We start from the raw sequence: 18540 nt of genomic DNA, 5'->3' as shown, positions 1-18540 counted from the left end.
ATATACGCCTGTGTCACTTCTGGAGCAGGGGTATTTCTTAAATGATACTTAGGATGTATTTGATCACATTTATGCTTCATTTGATTTAAAGGTTAATGAAAATGGGGTAAAAATAAAACTTATAAGGTAAATTTTCTTAGATCTTTAATGACTGAACGATACGGCAACAACATTAAAGTCCCACTCCAAACATCTTTTGATCTATTGTAAAGTGTTCCCAGTGATCTTTAATTTACGGTAATGCCGGTTTTAGGCTAAATAAAAATAAAAACTGTCATTTTCTAGGACAGTGTCGAGTGTCAGTAGTTCATCAGAAATTTGCCACCAAGTTGTGGCGTGGTGTAAGCCTGCCCTCATTTCCCCATCATCAGTTTGTCTACACTCTTCCGCTAACTTACAGCCCTTCAGATCACCAACCTAACATTTCCAGTGCAACAAAAACAGTGAGCAATAAAGGAACAAATCCAGCCGTACAGTTTCCAGTCAGATGCCAGTTCAGACAAGGAAAACAAAGACGTACACAGATCTAGTTGTCTACAAGTGGATGCTTCGGAATGGAGTAAAGCATGGAGCGTGGCCTGTCGACTGTAGCACCTACCTCACTGATACAGGCTTTTTCTGATGGCATTTTATTCAGTCACCACGATTTTGATAAAAGATAAACAGAAATGCAGCTTTAATCTGAATTTTCTTTATATATGTGCTTCATTGTGAGAAAATATGAGAAGTTAATAACACAAGAACAGGGTTTTTTGGGGATGGGTCTTTTAGCTGCTCAGTGCATCATTCGATCATCACAAGCAGTTGTTCCAACTGAAAAGAGAATTAAAAATGAATAAAACTAGAACAGATATGCCTCAAAGTTAATTTAATTGTGTGAAGCATATTTGTCTTTAAAAGACATCCTGAATTTGTGTTTTACAATTGCCTTTAAAAAGGCAGGCGCCAGGTTGCTGGGATATATTAATAAAGTTACACTGAAATTGTACTACCAGAACTATTTATTCTTCGTTCAATAAAAGCAGAATAAAAAAAAATATCAATAAATGTGGACACACATAACTGGGTTATGTTAGAAAGCTGCCACGCCCCCTACATGTCATACTCCGCTAGGATTCCCTACTCTGTCGAGTTATTTTTAAGCGTTTCCTTTTTATTTTTTAACCAACACAATCCCTATTACATTGACATAAATTACAATTTATAGTATTATATATTTTTGACCAACACTGGTTAAAAAAAGGACTTCAGTCACCGAAGTTGTGTTATGAAACTCGGGATCGTTGGGTTTCACAACAGGGCTAAAAGCTATCCTCTTGTCCAATCAGAGCGCGCGCTGTTGCGTCACGTGACTTTTATTTATGTAATGTAATGGTGTTACACAGTAACCTAGGTCCTTGGGTTTGGATGGCTCCCGACGTTGGTTAAAAGCGGACACAGACTTAAAAAAACAAAAAAACAAGCAACTCTTTGGATTACTTAATTTGTTTTTGGGGTGCTGTCTTTGGAGTTTGGACCGTAAGGGGACGAAAGCGGCGTTGCTGGACTGCAAGCTACTTGAATTCAACCTGTCTTGTCTCTGTGAAAGGGAAGATGCTTTTTGTTTCGAACAAAAGACTGTGTGGCCACTCCGACTATGTCGGTGAAAGACTTTTTTGCGAAAATTAAACCCGTGAGATGATAAAACGGAGGCTCGTGGGGGAAGCTGGACAGAAAGTGGTTCGAATTCGAGCAGAAGCGTTTTCAAGTGCAATAATAATTTAAGTAAAACAATAATAATAAAGCCAGAGTCATCCTGTCTGGGTTAGTTAGACGAAAAGCAGGAAGCTCTCCCCGTGGGACATCGTTTTGGTGACATAACCCGTCCACCATGGACCTGCTGGAGTGTCCTCTCTGCCTCTTCCTGATGTGTGAGCCCGTGACCATGTCGTGCGGCCACACGTTCTGCCGGAGGTGCGTCGGGGGTTACCTCCCGTCCAAATGCCCCATGTGCAAAGAGAGGTTGAAACCAAATGACGTGAAGGCCATGAAGAACAACGTGCTGCTGATCAGCGTCGTCGAGAAATGTTACCCCGAAGAGACGAGAGTCAAGTGCCAAATCCACGAGAAGCTCAAGGCCAACGAGTTCGCCGAAGCTCTGCGCATAGTCAATGAGGAGCTGCGCTTAGGTAAGGCTCACGCGCGACGCACCCGTCTCTGCTTTGCAGCAATAAACAATAAACAAACAAAATTAAAAAAAACCCTGTCAGCAGGTGCAATGACAGAAAAACATCTCCATAATGTTTGACATTTATAATGAACTCCATGGTGATTAGGAGCATTTTCCCACTACCTGAGCAGGTTCTGGTGAAAGACTAGAGCCACCAATCTGGTTGTTTTCCCATCTGTCCTAGTCAATCTCACAGCAACTGTTAGGATCCATAACAGCTGATGACTCAGAGGGCATGGATGGGAATAAAATGGCATTTTGGGGTGACCCAATTTCCTGCAATAATCTATGAGGGGAAACTTTTTGCCCTGAATGCTCAGGTAACTAACAGCAGGTAGGCCATAGGTTGTGGAGGCATTACCTCCATACCTGATAATCCAGTTACATTGATTCTCCTCTGACTTTCTATTAATTATTTTTCTTACTTGTTCCTGTTTTTATTGCCATCAAAGGCTAGAAGTTGGATCTTATAGATTTTTGTTGTTGTGACAGCATTCTCAAAGCACAAAGTGTGTTTTTGTTTTTTTTGTCTTTTTCTTTCATAAACATGACTTGTATAACAGCTTTAGGTAACACTGACTCTTTGAGTCTAGAGTGCACATGGGTGCATTGATGTAACATGTGTCAAAAGTTGTTATGATGTGATGGCAGTGAATGCAGCACTTTGGAAAATGTTGGCAATTGGTTACAAAGTGCGGTTTACTATAAAAAAATGACTTACACAGAAAAGTGTTATTATTTAGGCAATAAAAAAAATGCCTGTAAAGCATTTCTGACATTTGCTGATGTGAGATGTTATAAATGCGAGTGTATTCCATGTCCTATGATTTCTCAAGTTATGAACCCTGCAAATCAAACTTTGTGTTCACGCCTGTGCAAATATTTATTGTTAGACAAAGCATTTCATATGCGCTATTATAACTTTGTGACTGAAACTCATCATAGCAAGTCATTCAGCTTTTCAGGATGTCATTATTTTCACTCATCTGTCAAATGATCCTATTGTTTTTTATTTATTCTTTCTCCATTCTTTAATATATTTACATATATCTTTAGCTCCAGATGTGAAGACTTTGAGGCTGTTCAGAGTTGAGGCAAACTGTGGCTTGCAGCATTTCTCCGACACTCTGACGGACTTCGACTACCTCTGCTGCCTTCACCCCAAGTGGACAGAGGTCAGTGCTCGGTTTTTTGGGTCACCGGACTCGCTGTAATTGTTGTCTAATTAGCTTAAGCGACTTTACACTAAACTAGAAGTATAGTGTCTTTTTTTTTTTTTTTTTGTTAATAGCCATAAATATCTTCTTAAAGTGCAAACAGTGGAATATTTAATCTAGTAAACCACCAACCAAAGCATTTCTGGTAATCATGTTTCACTACACAGAATTAACTTAAAAAGTACCGTAATCAAGTGAACTTAGTTTCCTTTTTATTGATAAAAAAATAAAATAAACCAAGTCCAATTTACCGTTTTTTTTTTTTTTTTTTTTTTTTTTTTTACTACATTGATGTAATCAAACTGCATGAATGACAATCCACACAGACTCCTTTCTTTCCCTAAAATGTCTTGAATATTTCAGTCAGCTGCACTGGAGTCCTTCTCTCTGCAGGTACTTGTTTGCTCAATTTGCAGCATGCATGTGTTTGCTCCCTTGCACAAACCATAAATAAAAAAAAATTCTACATTCTAATCTTTACCCGCTAATTTGGCTCAAACCAAAAGTAAATTCTTACTGCTTCTGCCAGCCTTACGTCAGTGTTACACAAACAGCTGCTTATAAAATAATGTCACATAATCGCTCCCTGTTAGTGGGTGGAACTGCTAATGCACCGACAGCCAATGGTTGTTACTACGGTAATTAAAACAAAACACAAAAGTATTTTTTCTTGCTTTCATAAAAAAGAGATTAGTTCACCTGACTGTAACACAAGCTAGCTCACTTTTGTGTTATAGGTATATTCATGCTTTTTGCATCAAAGAGTTGTGTTGTGATTGCACTGTTGTGTTTGTGCAGGGCTTCTTCCGGAAAGGGAATGTGCTGTTGGAAATGGGTCAGCAGAGGGAAGCTCTCATCCAGTTCCAGCATTGCCTAAAACTCCACAGCGACTTTGGTCCTGCAAAGAGTCAGATCAAAAAGGTAAAGCCCCCCCACCACCACCATGAGGCACGTTGATGTGACCACAGTTTAGAGAACAATGTGGAGGCTTTAAATGATGTTGGCAGATGAGCTGGGATTCAGCTTGCCACACAGAAAACAATGAGACTCACATAGTCATCCATTCGCCTCCTAAACTAGTGTTTTTGAGCCAAACTACACTTATCCTGGGTAAAAAATCACAAGGCACACCACCAACTTCACTGTAAAAGAAAACCAACAGTAAATTTTCAGGTAAAGCTGCTAAAGAAAACTTAAAAAATATATGATAATAATTATAAAACACATACATAATTATAGAAAACATAAATGTAAACATGTATATTTTTTTATTTTTCATTTCATCTTTATGATAGTTGATTAAATTGCTATAACATGAGCTGTTTTGATGTTATTAATTATTTTTTTTTTCTTTTGCCGTACTGTCTGCTGTCCTCAGTGAGGTCACCAGGAAGTGATAAAACTTGATGCCCTTTTTTAAAAAGATCATATGGTTTCAAAAATAATAGCCTATACTTATAGTTCTTTATTCTTTCTTCAGTACCCAAAGTTCTTTACTCTCAGATCACTGATTCACCCACATTCTGAAATTGCTAGCAGCCTGATGTTAGCCAGACCACCAGGAGCCCAAGGGCCGTTTGATACATGAGGATGCAAAAAAACGTGGGAATTAAACCTGCAATTGTTGAATTAGAGGACAACCACTCCACCTCTGCACCTGCCTCATATTTACCTTTTTTTTCTCTGCACTATTAAATGGATGTTGAATGGCTCCAGATCCTTGAGGTCGAGGGCGTAGCGGTGCCAGAAGATGTGCCCCGCATTCTGCAGGTGGTCTCAGATTACCTGAAGGCTTCTTGTCCAATCACAAGCCTCAGCAGCTCCCAGGGGCCGGCGCAAAGCGAAGGCAAACACCCACTCCAGGAGAGGAGAGAGGCGCAACAGGTGAAGCTGCACACAGGACCCGTAAATTCAATTTCAATGTTAACCTCAGGGTTTAGAAGTGAGGGAAAAAAAAAACAGAATTTCTTCTTCTCCAAGGTGAACCACGGGTCCAGCTCCGAATGCTGCCTTAGCCTCTGCCACGCTGTTTCTTTCCTTCCTGCGTCACAGGGGGATGAGGAGATGATGAGGAAGGAGGAGCGGCACTGCAGAAGTACAGATACATTTGTGCTTCATCCTGAATAATACTTGATATTGCAAACGGCTTTCCTTTAGCGAGTAGAAGCTTTGTCTGGAAATCCTCAGTCATACAGGTCATGTCATCCCAGGATTCTGCTGGACTTCAGAGGTTCTTCTTTTGGAGTCCAGTTCCCCTAACCAACAGAATCCTATGATGGCAGCTTTAAAGTGACACACATAACCCCATGCCCCTTTGATGATCATGAGGATATTTTATTGTGGACATATACATTAACAGGAAACTTAGAACAAGATAAAAATTAATACAAAAAATATCCGAAAGGGAGTGAGAACAAATAAAAGCCTTTAAAATTCTCACTTCCTTGACCAATTTTATTACTAAAACCAGAATCTGTTGCAGTCCTGTTACCTCTCTAATGAGTACACATTCAGTTTCATACCCATATACGCACATATAATTATACATAAACATACAAACATGGAAACACACATTTGTCATGTATAAACACTCATTTGGTTCTGTTTAAATCTAAGTGGATGTCCACACGATTCAGATTTAAGTTCATGAATATTTACAGGTAGTTTGCAGTTGATATCTTTTCTAAACACAAACTCTCTGACAGTTGCATGGATGCATTGAATTGTGTTTCTTTTTATCATCTCAGGTGAACTCAAGGAGCATTCAGAAGAAAGGCTAAGTGTTCTCACCGTGTCGGACTTTGAGTGTCCTCTCTGCATTAGGTCAGCCTCCGGTAGAGTTGAATCTATCTCATATTATCATATTATTCTTTACTGAAATGATGAAAGAATGTTTTCACAGGATAATCTATTTTATTACTTAACAAAAAAAAATGGCAATTGATCTGGATTATGACAACTATGCAAACATATAAAACAAAATGATTTCTTTGCAGTCCTTTTCAAGCAATAAATCAAACTCTACTTGACTTAATCACTATATTAAAGGAATCTAATGTGACCCGTGTCTATTTATGACAATAAGTAATTACACTCTTAAGAGGAAGTCATCTTTATACATTTCCATTATTATATTTTTTAATCAATCCATTTATTTATTTCTGAAATGAGCTTGCTATATATTTTGTGATTTCTTGTATCGTCTACAATTAATGCTTGAAATAAACCAATAAATCAAATCTTTAGTAGAGCTATGGGCTTAACAGCCTCTCTTAAAAGCTTAATTAGTGTTGAGGATATATATCTGGTGTATTTCTATTGCAAAGCACAGCAGTCAGAATTATGTACTTCTTTTCAAATTAAAAGTCATGTCTGTGCTCTGCAGGTTGTTTTTTGATCCGGTTACAACTCCATGTGGCCACACCTTCTGCAAAAACTGCATTGAGAGGAGTCTGGACCACAACCTTCGCTGTCCACTCTGTAAACAGCCTCTGCAGGAGGTACCTCCAAAAATTCCTACCCCTCACCAAGTTCCAAAATGTTGTCCTACACTCTGTGACTTTCTGATGTCATATGTTTAAAAGTTACAGTAAAGAATTTGCCCTAGTGATGGAGAGACCAAAGCTTTCTGAACCACATTGAATCAAATTGTATTGAAATGGTTCAGGGTTGTGAAGAAGTTGACACACTTAAACTAATGACATGTATTGGCCCAGACTACAAAACTGCATCAGAATGGAACAAAAAAGACCAGCATGTCATGAAAGAGTCATTATGTGCGATAAGTCATGTGTAGCAATAAAACATTTATGATTTCCAACATGATTTCATGTATAAAATATTGTAAAGCAAATACAGTTGGCTTTACAAGATTGGTTTAAAAAATATATTTGTTCTTTAAAATACCAAATTTCATAAAAGAAATAGAACAGTGAAATCCTTGTGCTGATGTGTGGATCAATGAATTTATATGAGTAAGTCTGCTTACAAATGTCCATAAATGAAACGTTCTACCAAACTGACCAAAATGCCCCCCCCCCCCCCCCCCCGGTGTATAAAGCAACGTGAAAACAGCAGCAATGCTAGCTGAGACTCCTCAGCAAAGGATGAGTGACGTCTCTCTTAAAGAACAACATATGAATAACCCCGCTCTGAATTCAAAACTGGTTCAAATTTTTGGCCCTCGGCAATACGCGAGTGATGAAATGTAGCTTCATTTGGAAAGTCACGTGATCATACGCCATCTGAAGCGAGCGCTCGATACGCCACCAGTGACACTTTTAACAAATACAAAATCGAGCCGCTCGCTTTAAAAGAACATCTCTAATTAGCTGCCTTTTTATTTGCTCACTCAAATGGTTGACATCAATAAACAAATGATCGTTTTTTAAATTGTTTGTGCATGTTAACTGATTTTTTTTGTTTGTTTAAGTACCTGAAAAACAGGAAGTACAACCCGACGATCGTCCTTAAAGACTTCCTGAACCAGCTTTTCCCGTCTCAGTTGGCTGAAAGAAAACAAGTCCATGAGGCGGAGATGGCTGAGCTCTCCAAGTATGTGTCATTCCCTCCCCCTGCTGTTGAATGATGTACAACCTGTGGCCGTGTTCTATCCTCAACGCTCTGGTTTTTGTCTTGGGTATAGTCTCACCAAGGACATCCCTATTTTCGTCTGCACGGTGGCCTACCCGGGAGTGGCCTGTCCTCTGCACATCTTTGAACCTCGGTACCGTCTGATGATGCGCCGCTGCATGGAGACCGGCACCAAGAAGTTTGGCATGTGCAGCTATGAGCACGGAAAAGGGTATGACCAAGCACTCCTCATTTTTCTACCAATTGCTTTTATGGATACATTTCAGCTTTTTCTGTCTTAAAATTTATGATAGAATCAACAAATTCAGTTTCCTTTTACTCCCTTTCTATGAGTTTGATATACTTTTATAATGTAAATATTACTCATATTAACTGCCCGAAGTCGGATCTTTGCTTATCAAATGATCTGTTTTTAGATGCTGTTTGCTTTCAGGCTTTTCCATTCTGAAATGGAGCTTGGTCAAATTGCTGCAATGTCCTCTTATTTACTATCAAAAACTCCGATAAGGGCAGAACTTGAGTCTTGTGTGTTCCTGTACGCATCACAAGCTATCTATCTGACTGGTCTGTTTTCGGACACATCAATAAATTTCAAGCCAAACACCCTTTTTTTATGTCGGGAACGTCCGTTCTAAAATAGCATCAAACATGCATAACATGGGAGATCACTGCAGGTCTAGAAAACTACAATTAGGATGAAATAAGGGTTATAAAGTAAAGTCAAACCTGCAGCCATTCCAGAGCGAAGGAATTCAGGGTTCAGTGAAGGAGGGGCCCTTTTTGTTTTAGTCTTCCAAGCTCATTATTTACTTCATTTTTTATGATTTGTAAAGTGTAGGTAGGCCTTTTTGGATTTTTGCGATGTTTCTATTCTCCTTTCCTTTGTTGGATATGAACAATAGTTGATGTAATTTAAAGAGCCGGCCCCGCAACCACTGATCGATGAAATGTCAGACCTCATTTTCAAAGATGTGGTGGATGTTGCTACATTTTTAGCAGCATCGTCCTAACTTGATTGAACTGCCGCCACATACTGTGCAGAGCAGGCTTGGTGCGTGGGAACAACCTGTTGCAAAAAATCAATTTTACAGTTAGGGCTCCTGGAATAGTCTGCTAAGTGCAGCTTTCTTTTTCTTTTGTGTGAAAAGACACTTTCCAAAAAAATGGTTATTTCATTTTTCCTCTTTGCCTTTTAATTTAGCTGTTATGTTGTATGTGTTACTGCTTAAAGAAGAGAATCCTCTAGTTTTCCAAAATAAAACATGATTCAGAATCAGGTAAAGCAGTACAACAGAATAGCTGTAAGTAATGTATTGTTTTTCTAATATTCGGAGGTAAAACCACCATATGAATTGTAATCACATGAAAGATTTGATGTCATGTCTGGTTGGGGCGATGTGATGTGGTTATTTTGACTGGACTGTTTGGGTGTAGAGACCATGTTTGACATTTTCCTCTCTGTGAAGCTCACAGCGGGCTCAGTGGAGCCTGATGGGATTGTCAGCAGTGCAGCAAAAAGCACAGAGCTGAGGGCAAAGCTTAATCACTCATGGGTGACCCACAGGGGGTGGAAAACAGCATCATGCTCAGCTTTCAGCTTAGAAGTCTGCCGGTGCATTCTTCTCCCCCTCCTGATACTTTCCTATCAGATACATTATTGTATAATGTTTTTTATCATACATGAGTAAATAGTAGCTGTAAGGAAATTAGTGTAAAACATTATAATATTATTAATTCTTAAATACTAAGTAAAATATTTGACACTTTTTACTCCAAAATGATTCTAATATCATATTTTTGTTTAAAAATGGAACTTCAATTTAAACCAAAGAATAAATACAAAAAAATGAATATTTGAGATTTTTTAAATAAAAATTTTCATTTTTGTGTTTTTATCTTTTACTTTCAGATTTGCAGATTATGGCTGCATGCTGGAGATCCTTGATCTGGAGCTGCTGCCTGACGGTCGTTCTTACGTGGAAACTCTAGGGGGCAGCAGATTCAGGGTGCTCAAAAGAGGCCAGAGGGACGGCTATCACACAGCAGACATCGAGTTCCTGGAGGACGTTAAGGTTTTTAAATCAATTTTCAATTATCTTTTTTTTTTTTCTTTTCTTTTCTTTTAAAGTAAATTTTACGTTGATTATTTCTACGATGTATTGTGATTTTAATGCATTTTTCTGTTTTGTGAAGCACCTTGAATTACTTTGTGTACGAATTGTGCTATACAAATAAACTTGCCTTGCCTTGCCTTGCCTTAAGGTCAGGCTTAGGCCTGCACAATGAATCGCAAATTTATCATTATCGCAATATCAAGCTGTGCAATGTGCATATCGCAAAACACGATGAAAACTGCAATAAGCGGTTACCTTTAATGGGCTAAAACGATATTAAGGCAGCTCGAAGTATTTAATCAATCAAGAGCCCTTTTATTTTAGATGCTCACCTCTTATGTAGAGGACGGTCATTTGGAGTATAATTTAAGATATGTGATGTTTTTTGCTATTTGTTAATGAATCCCAATTTAGATCGTCATCGCAATATTGATCATTAACATCGCAAATCGCGAGTTTTCCTCATATCGTGCGGCCCTAGTCAGGTTTCACTTAAGACTAACTTTACCAGGATTTAGTTGCACGCCAAGGAACAATGCCATCATCTGTGTTCTGAAGTTCCCGTTCTGCCTCAGGTTGATGGAAGTGAGCTGGAGCTTCTCCAGCATCTTCACGACAGCGTGTACCAGCAGGCTCAGGACTGGTACCAGCGCCTGGGAAGCCGCACCCGCGAGCAGATCAACAGGCAGCACGGCAGACTGCCTGAAAAAGAGGAAGACATTCAGGTTTGAAGAGCCACTCTGATGAAAATTGAATTTTTTGGATTTGTAACATGTTCTTTTGACTTGTTTCTAATGACAGAAAACATATAAAGAGAGAATCATGCTCAAAATCGCACTTCTAAGTATTTCTTTATTCAAATTTTTGTATATCAGGAGAGCCACTCTGATGAAAATTGAATTTTTTGGATTTGTAACATGTTCTTTTGACTTGTTTCTAATGACAGAAAACATATAAAGAGAGAATCATGCTCAAAATCGCACTTCTAAGTATTTCTTTATTCAAATTTTTGTATATCAGGAGCAGATGAAGAAAATGCTGTTTGAAAAAAAAACATTGCTAGGCGAGCTACAAGCTCCTGCATACGAGCTCTCTTGGCAACAGAGAGGGGAAGGAGGGCAGGGTTGCCATGTGCCAATGGTCACAACTCGTAATTGGGAAAGTGGAATTTCAAATGAACTACTGCCGGTCTTTAGAAACTATGTCCTAGAAAAAGACACAGGTTTTTAAACCTTTGGCTAAAGGTGGCATAATTAAAAGACTACTGGGAATGCTTTTACAATTGATCAAAAGATATGTAGAGTGAGGCTTTAAATCAAATGTGAACAGATGTCTTTATCTACATAAATAGAAGCATCTTAGTGATTCATTCATTCATTCCTTCATTCATTCATCATGAATGAAAAATGAATGAATGAAATGAATCTTAGTGATTACGGGCCAGAATGGTGATGATAAAGATGTCAGACAGACTTAAATTCCTGCGATGTAATGTTTCTAAAATCAAAATACATCTTAAGTTGTAACTTTTTGGCTTCTAATCTGCAGTTGCTGGTGGAAATCCATACAAAGAGCATTTCGATGACACTACTGTTTTAACCTTGTCTTCCTGCAGGCCCTGTCCAACGGCCCGGCGTGGTGTTGGTGGCTGCTGTCAGTCCTCCAGCTGGACCCCGCTTATCAAACCACTGTCTTGTCACTGACTTCACTCAAAGACCGCCTGGGCCACCTCCGCCTCGTGCTGGAGTACTTCTCTCAGAGCTAAAACCAGAGCGCAGAGAGTGCTACATCCACGGAAACGAGTTTTTATGCACGCACAATTCCCCAGAGGGACTGTTTTTAACCATGGTCAGACGCAGATGTGGCTTTCCTGCAGAGCACGGTGGGCTTTTTGGGTTACGTTTCTCCCGTCTCAGTAATTCTTGGAATAAAAGCGGTTTCTGTCGCCCCTTTCAAAGTTGTCTAAAGATGCTTCTTGTTTCGGGTCCTCGTATAAAACAGTAGTTGTAAAGGGAAAGTGGGTGACACTATTTCCTGCATCGAAACAATCTACTGATAGAGCAGATCCGTATGCTGCGCCGCGTGTGTTCAGTCAGGCTCTTTTCTTGAACCGAGCTTTGTGTGGAGACATAAACGACCCTCATGGTGTGTAAAGTTTTGGTTTTTATCACAAGGCGACGTGTTCTTGGAAATCTCCTTTGATTCTCTGTGGCCGTTGAATGCAGACACCGCTTTCTTGCCTTTTATTTTGTCAATTGGCCTTGGCAGCCATTAAGCGTTTCTGATTTTATACTATTAAATAATCTCAATGTCCTTTTCCCCCCAGTTATCATTTTCAAGTTTGCAATACTTATAATACTTTTGCATGACAGCAGCCGGGGGATCTCTTTTTAAAGGAATGAAAGCTGCCGTCTGGTGAATATTTTTCTAACTGTCTTGTAGTTAACAACCCGATTCTCTTTGTTATAATGAGAACATGTGGTCAATGAGCCTGAAGACCACTGATTTATATCGTCTGTGGTCAAGTAAAAGTATCAAATCCTGTGCTTTTTATTTTTTTTTACTAGTTTCCATCTTCACCAGCTATTTTTTTCTGTTTTTAGATTTAATGATAACAGTACAGCTTGCTCCATTTAAGGACAACAAAGTGTGTTGCCATTTTAACGCCACGACACCTGTAAGATACTTAAACTATGTCACTGTGGTTTGCCTAAGACCCAGTCCCTCCTCGCCACCTCTAAGGCCACCACGTACCTACGTACCTACCTCCAGCGCCGCATCAGTCAGGCTTGCCTGAGTAGCGGGACCTTCGAGTGCATCAGCTGACCCCTCTGGTTGGGTGACTCCCTCTGCAAGTCTTAGAGCCCCTTCTTTCGTGGATGATGGATTGTGTGACTTTTGCTGGGACACAGCCACATTCCATGGAATGTCAAACCTGCAAAGTTGTCTATCCTTACTTCACCAACTAACACAGGCTTAACTGGGTGATCTTTTTTTTCTACTTTGAGAAAGGTGCCATAGATATATATTTGCTTGTAGAAATAATTTAAGTTCTTTCTGTGTTTTTATGTATTTCACAGAGCTGTATTTCTTACAGACATATCACAACTGTCCAGACAAAAGCTCCTACAGTTTGTACAGATTGCAGCGCTGCCGGTATGAAAATCTGACGGAGGAATGTCCGATTGAACAACTGTGCTGGGTTCACGATAAGCTTCATGTCTGAACTCTGTGAAGGGAAGACCTCACCCCATTTAAGCTAGCACAACTTAAAAAGGGACCGACATTTTTTTCAGTTTTTCAATGACAGTTGAAACATCAAATGTTGATGTTTTTCTTACTGTCCGAATCCACATCCAACTTTTGCTGTGATTCTTTTTTTTTTTAACTCAAACTTGCCAACCTTTTAGATCTGCGTTGATCTCAGCCATCAGCCTCACATTTGTTTACTTTGGTTACCAGAGAATGTAAAGGTGTAATTTCTGCACTGCTGTGTGATTTCCCTCATAATACCACTTCACATTTGTAAGATCACTCCATATATTTTTGCATGTGGCTCTACGCCATTTATTTTCTAATTCTTTTCTTTTTACTGATTAAAAAAAAAGAAGAAAAAAAAAGGTTTTGCTGCCGATTTTCTGCAGGTTGTTGCTCCATTTGAAGCCGTGCCAGGTGTCCTTCGACAGTTTTCAAATGCAACTTAAACCCCTGAAAGTGCAGAACTTTGAATTTGTTTGCATTCATTCCTCCACATTCATTTGTTTTGATCTAATTACTGTTTACTTGCTTACTGCTTGGATGACTTTTTAAGTGTTATTATGAATAAAGATTTTCAGAGCAAGTCGTGATTAATGAATATTTAATGTGTCTTTGCAGATTCTGGTACATAATTAAAGTTGGTAAGCAATTACAAAACGTCAAAAAGTTGATGATTTTAAGAGTCATATTGCTCAGTTTTAATGTTCCAACTTCATTAAGTTAAACATATTACAGTTGAAAATTCTCATCAATTCATTTGGATTTGGGGTATTTCGAGCAATCAAAACTAAAAATACTAAAGAAGACAAACATCTATACATAAATATATCAAACTTTGGACAACTAATTTTGACTTGATTAGAAAATAAAAAATGAAAAGTAGGAGACTTAGACATTGACAGACATCCAACTACAACTATACACAATATGCTATTTACTTACATCCAGTTTCTAGGGAGAAGGATGTTCTAGCTCTTCCTGACTGGAAGTGAGAATCAGCTGACTTCTGGGTGAAGCAGCTTCTTAACCCTTGTGCTATCCTAGGCGCTTTGACGTTGGGAGTTGGGTCATCTAGACCCACTAGACAGTGCTCTGAACCTTTTTCTTCAATGATTTGTGATCTTCACTGGTGTCCATGGATAACATGAAATCTTTCCACCTTTATCCACTTTTGTCATGGTAGGGAGAACACGTCAATGTAAGGGTGGGGTCATCTAAGATAGCACAAGGGTTGAGCACCTATCTAGCCCTTGTGCTGTCCTATGGGGCCAAGATGACCATTGATGTGTTCTCCCTAGCATGACAAAGGTGGATAAAGGTGAAGAGGATTTCCTGTAATTCATGGAAACCACTGAAGATCACAAATCATTGAAGAAAAAAGTTCAGCGCACTGTCTTGTGGGGTCTAGATGTCCTCACTCCCAATGTGAAAGTGCCTAGGATAGCACAAGGGATAGTTGAATCTGTTATGTAAACAAGTGTTATCAGTACATATTGCATTGCATTCAATTTTGTAATATGCTGTTAAAACATTTACCCAGGCTATTTACTTGGCTCAGGCGGTAGAGCAGGTCAGCCAATGATCAATAGGTCAGCGGTCCGATCCCTGCTCCCCCAGTTAGTTGTGTCCTTGGGCAAGACACCTCACTCCCCGCCTCCAACGTTACCCCATGAATGTCTCTGTGATGGTCAGACTAGTAGGTTCGCACTGGAAGCCCCGGGCAGCTGTGGCCACATCAGTAGTTTATCGTCACCAAGTATGAATGAGGAGTGAATGAATAATGGACATACATTGGAAGTGCTTTGAGCATCTGGAAAAGCTTAGATAAATCCAATCCATTGTTCTTATTATTATTATTTAGTATGTATTGCATTCACATTTTATAATGTGCTGTTACATATTTATTTTAGCAAGAACAATACAATCCATATTTGTGTAATTTGCCCAAATTGCGTCAATGTTCTCACTTAGACATTGTTTTATCATTCCTTGTACATGCTATAATGCATCTGTCCACCAGGGGGCAGTCTGAAGCTGTGTCAAAACAAAACACAAACTACAGAACAGTTTTAAAGTTGTTTTTTTTTCTCTCAAGTATGCAGACTCAAAGTGATCCCACTCTAAAATATGATTTAAAGTCAAAAGTGGCCTGCAGAGAAATGCAATAAATTAATAACGGAGGGTCAAAAAAAAAAAAAAAAAGCAAAGCAAGAGTGGATGACAGTATATTTTCATGAACCACATTTTCTTTGAACATGAATTTGAATTTGAATGAAAGAGAAGTGTGCGGCAGAAGCGAGGTACATTTCTGCCAGCATGCTCTGCATAGGAAGCAGCGGGATAAAAAGGGGTTTCGCCGGCTTTAGCCGGGTTCTGTAATGCAGCTCAATGTCTACATCAAAGCCATTACATTTGAAGAACGCCACAGCTTTTCTGTTCTAAATTGATCCATCGGCTCACTCTGACTGCCTGGTTGTGTATGACTGAGTAAGGATGACAGGCGTTTTGTAGGAGTTATCACAAAGGGGGGGGGGGCAGGCTGTGTCTCTTAGTGTGGGTGTTTGTGTATGTGTGTTCTTGTGTCTCTGCTGCCATGAGGACCACTGAACTCAGAGGCAGAAAGATGAGAAGAATCTTCAACATAATGCACGTTTTACTAGTTTAAAGACTATGACAGTTTAGGAAAGGGGTTAGAATTTAGTGGTGTAATCCATCTGTGATTAACTCGACAGATTCAGTCCTGATAAAACATCCAAATGCACACATGTGTGTGTGGATCAGTCATGGGCTTCCTCCACAGTTATGAAGAAATTCATTAGTGCTTCCTCAGAAAATCAAGGGAACAACAGCAAAAAAATAAGAATAAAAAAGAGCATCCAGGGACAGATGCAGCTTTGTTGTCATAGGAACCAAACCCAGCACCCACACTGAGAGGTTTGTCAAATTAAGAAACAGAGAAACTTTGTCTTTGAAGTGAAAAGCATTCTGTTTACATTGCACAGCATGGGAGGCGACTCGCAAGGAGCTAAATCCAGCAGATATAATTGCACGGAATTAAAGAGAAGATATGAACCCAAATTGCGTATGTGTTTTGAAAAGCTCATTCCTCCTTTTTCAAGAGATTACACTTCGTCAGGGTGTGTGTCACTGCATGTGTGCCCTTCTTGTGGGTGAAAGGCAGACAAACCTCACTTGTTTATGTCTTATAATCCTCTTGAGTGTCAATACGATGATAAAGCTCACAAGTTAGCTCCCGTGTGTCCTGTGCCTCTGGGAGCCAAAGTAAACATATTGGCTGCCTGCTGCTGGCTGCACCACAGGATTTGTCATAAATAAATAATAAGAAAGGGGTAAATTTCAAAATTGCCAAAAACTAGGAGAGAAAACTAATTAGACTGATTTGATTTCAATAGGCAAACAATTTCTTTGATCATTGAAACTTCTTACATCTGGAACATATAAGGTGACCTCCAAGTGTTGTACAGTTGGCAGTTTATGTCAAAAAAAAAAAAGATGGATTACATATCTCTTTGCTCCATCACTGAAGCAACGCTGAGAAGATTAGAGGGGGGTATGAGGCAAGTGAAGCAAAGAAAGACCACGTCCTGGCAGATGAAGGACAGCAGAAGCAGGAAGCTGGGGTTGCACTGCAGGAAACATGATGCAGAGCAACTGGCACACTGATTGGCGGAGCCATCACCTGCAGAGACGCGCATCTGTGTGGAATTCTGTGGTCTTTACAGCATGATGCTGTGTGAAGTGCACAGTGGTGCGCTCATGCTCGAAGGACAAAGGAAAGGGGATATGTGTACCAATATAAACAATTGGAAAAAGTTCCAATAATTTAATCTTCTATTATAAAAAACTGGGGTTTTTACCTTCCATGCAAAATAGTGAAAAGCGGTTACATACATTGATAATTCAGAGAAGACAGGATGTCAGATGGATCAGCTTGAAGAGAAAACAACAGAAACTGGGAGATAAATCGAAGAGTTAATTTGGTAAAAAAAATCAACCAACAGTTTAATGAGATATCAGCTTTTGAAACTGTGCTTCAACTATGACTACAATGGAGCAGATAATGAACATAATAAAGCTGATCAAAGTGAAGGCGGAAAAAAAACTGGAGGGAAGTGAGAGGTGGGTGGAGGGGGATTCAGTGGCAAGCCGAGATCAGATGAGAGGCAGGTTCCTTTGTTAAAAAATAATAAGAATGTCGCTCAGTTTGATTTCTTCAGAAAGGAAGGCATGTGTTTAGCAGATGAAATTCACGGCAGATCTGTCACCAGACAAACAGACCTCTCCCCAGGTGAGTTTAGCACTGGCAGGAGCAGGAAAGGTACGAGGTAAATCAGACAATCAGGTTCAAAGCTCTGCTTTCTGACGGTTACAAAACAAAGTCCATCTAAAATGCAAACAGCAGGGCGATGTGAGGAGTGACATACAGTGTGAATGTGAAAAAAAAAGAACTGAATAGTGGTTAAATGTCTAGAATTGGGATCCATGACAAACCAACTCTTTTGGTATGCAGCCTCAGCATCATTATCCACAGAAAATTTCTTTTGTTCTGACTATTTGGATAACACTGACAATCTTCTTTTTGGGCTTTTGGTAATTGGATCATGGATGCATGCTTTTAAAGCGTGAATTCAGGTAATCTGAGTGTATATAATTACAAATGGTTATCTGTTTACATTTGCCCGTACATTTCAACATTTTTGTTGTGCATCTTTCCTAAAGCTGTAAGCTGTAAAGCTGTGTTTGAGCGAGCTGCAAAAAAAAAAAAAAAAGTCTGTAAACTTAGGTCACGACAATTAAAGAGCACGACAATCAAAAAAAACAAATGAATTAAAAAAACAACAACATTGCAATGTGATATGCAAATCAAAACATTTCATAAGACAAAACACAACCTCCCCCAATGACACAAAATGAAAACCAAACGCAATTTCCAGAAATTAAAATTAATTGCTAAAACATTGTTGGATTTTTGACATTTGAGTTTTTTCAAATGCGTCTTGAATGTCTGCATACATTGAAGACATTGAGGAAGGATTTTTCATTAGTGCAGAGCATATCCGGTCTCCCTCAATGCTAAATAACTCAATTTATTTCAAACACAAATGAAAAATCAACACAGTGGTTTAAA

The 18540-nt window shown here is 39.2% G+C and overlaps 1 protein-coding gene across 1 annotated transcript; it reads left to right on the top strand.

Moving 5' to 3' along the window:
- Positions 1–1343: 1343 nt before the first annotated feature.
- Positions 1344–13979, top strand: LOC101171754 (LON peptidase N-terminal domain and RING finger protein 1). The gene is made up of 12 exons (XM_011480389.3): positions 1344–2168; positions 3266–3384; positions 4225–4347; positions 5143–5310; positions 5407–5521; positions 6174–6249; positions 6812–6926; positions 7859–7980; positions 8072–8230; positions 9929–10091; positions 10709–10858; positions 11749–13979. Exons 1-12 carry the CDS (start codon positions 1871–1873, stop codon positions 11896–11898), a joined length of 1758 nt encoding a protein of 585 aa, XP_011478691.2. The 5' UTR covers positions 1344–1870; the 3' UTR covers positions 11899–13979.
- Positions 13980–18540: the final 4561 nt, after the last annotated feature.

This window comes from Oryzias latipes, chromosome 10, assembly GCF_002234675.1.
Source record: "Oryzias latipes chromosome 10, ASM223467v1".
In the NCBI taxonomy this organism is placed as follows: domain Eukaryota; kingdom Metazoa; phylum Chordata; class Actinopteri; order Beloniformes; family Adrianichthyidae; genus Oryzias; species Oryzias latipes.
This window is presented reverse-complemented; position numbering and strand designations above follow the sequence as displayed.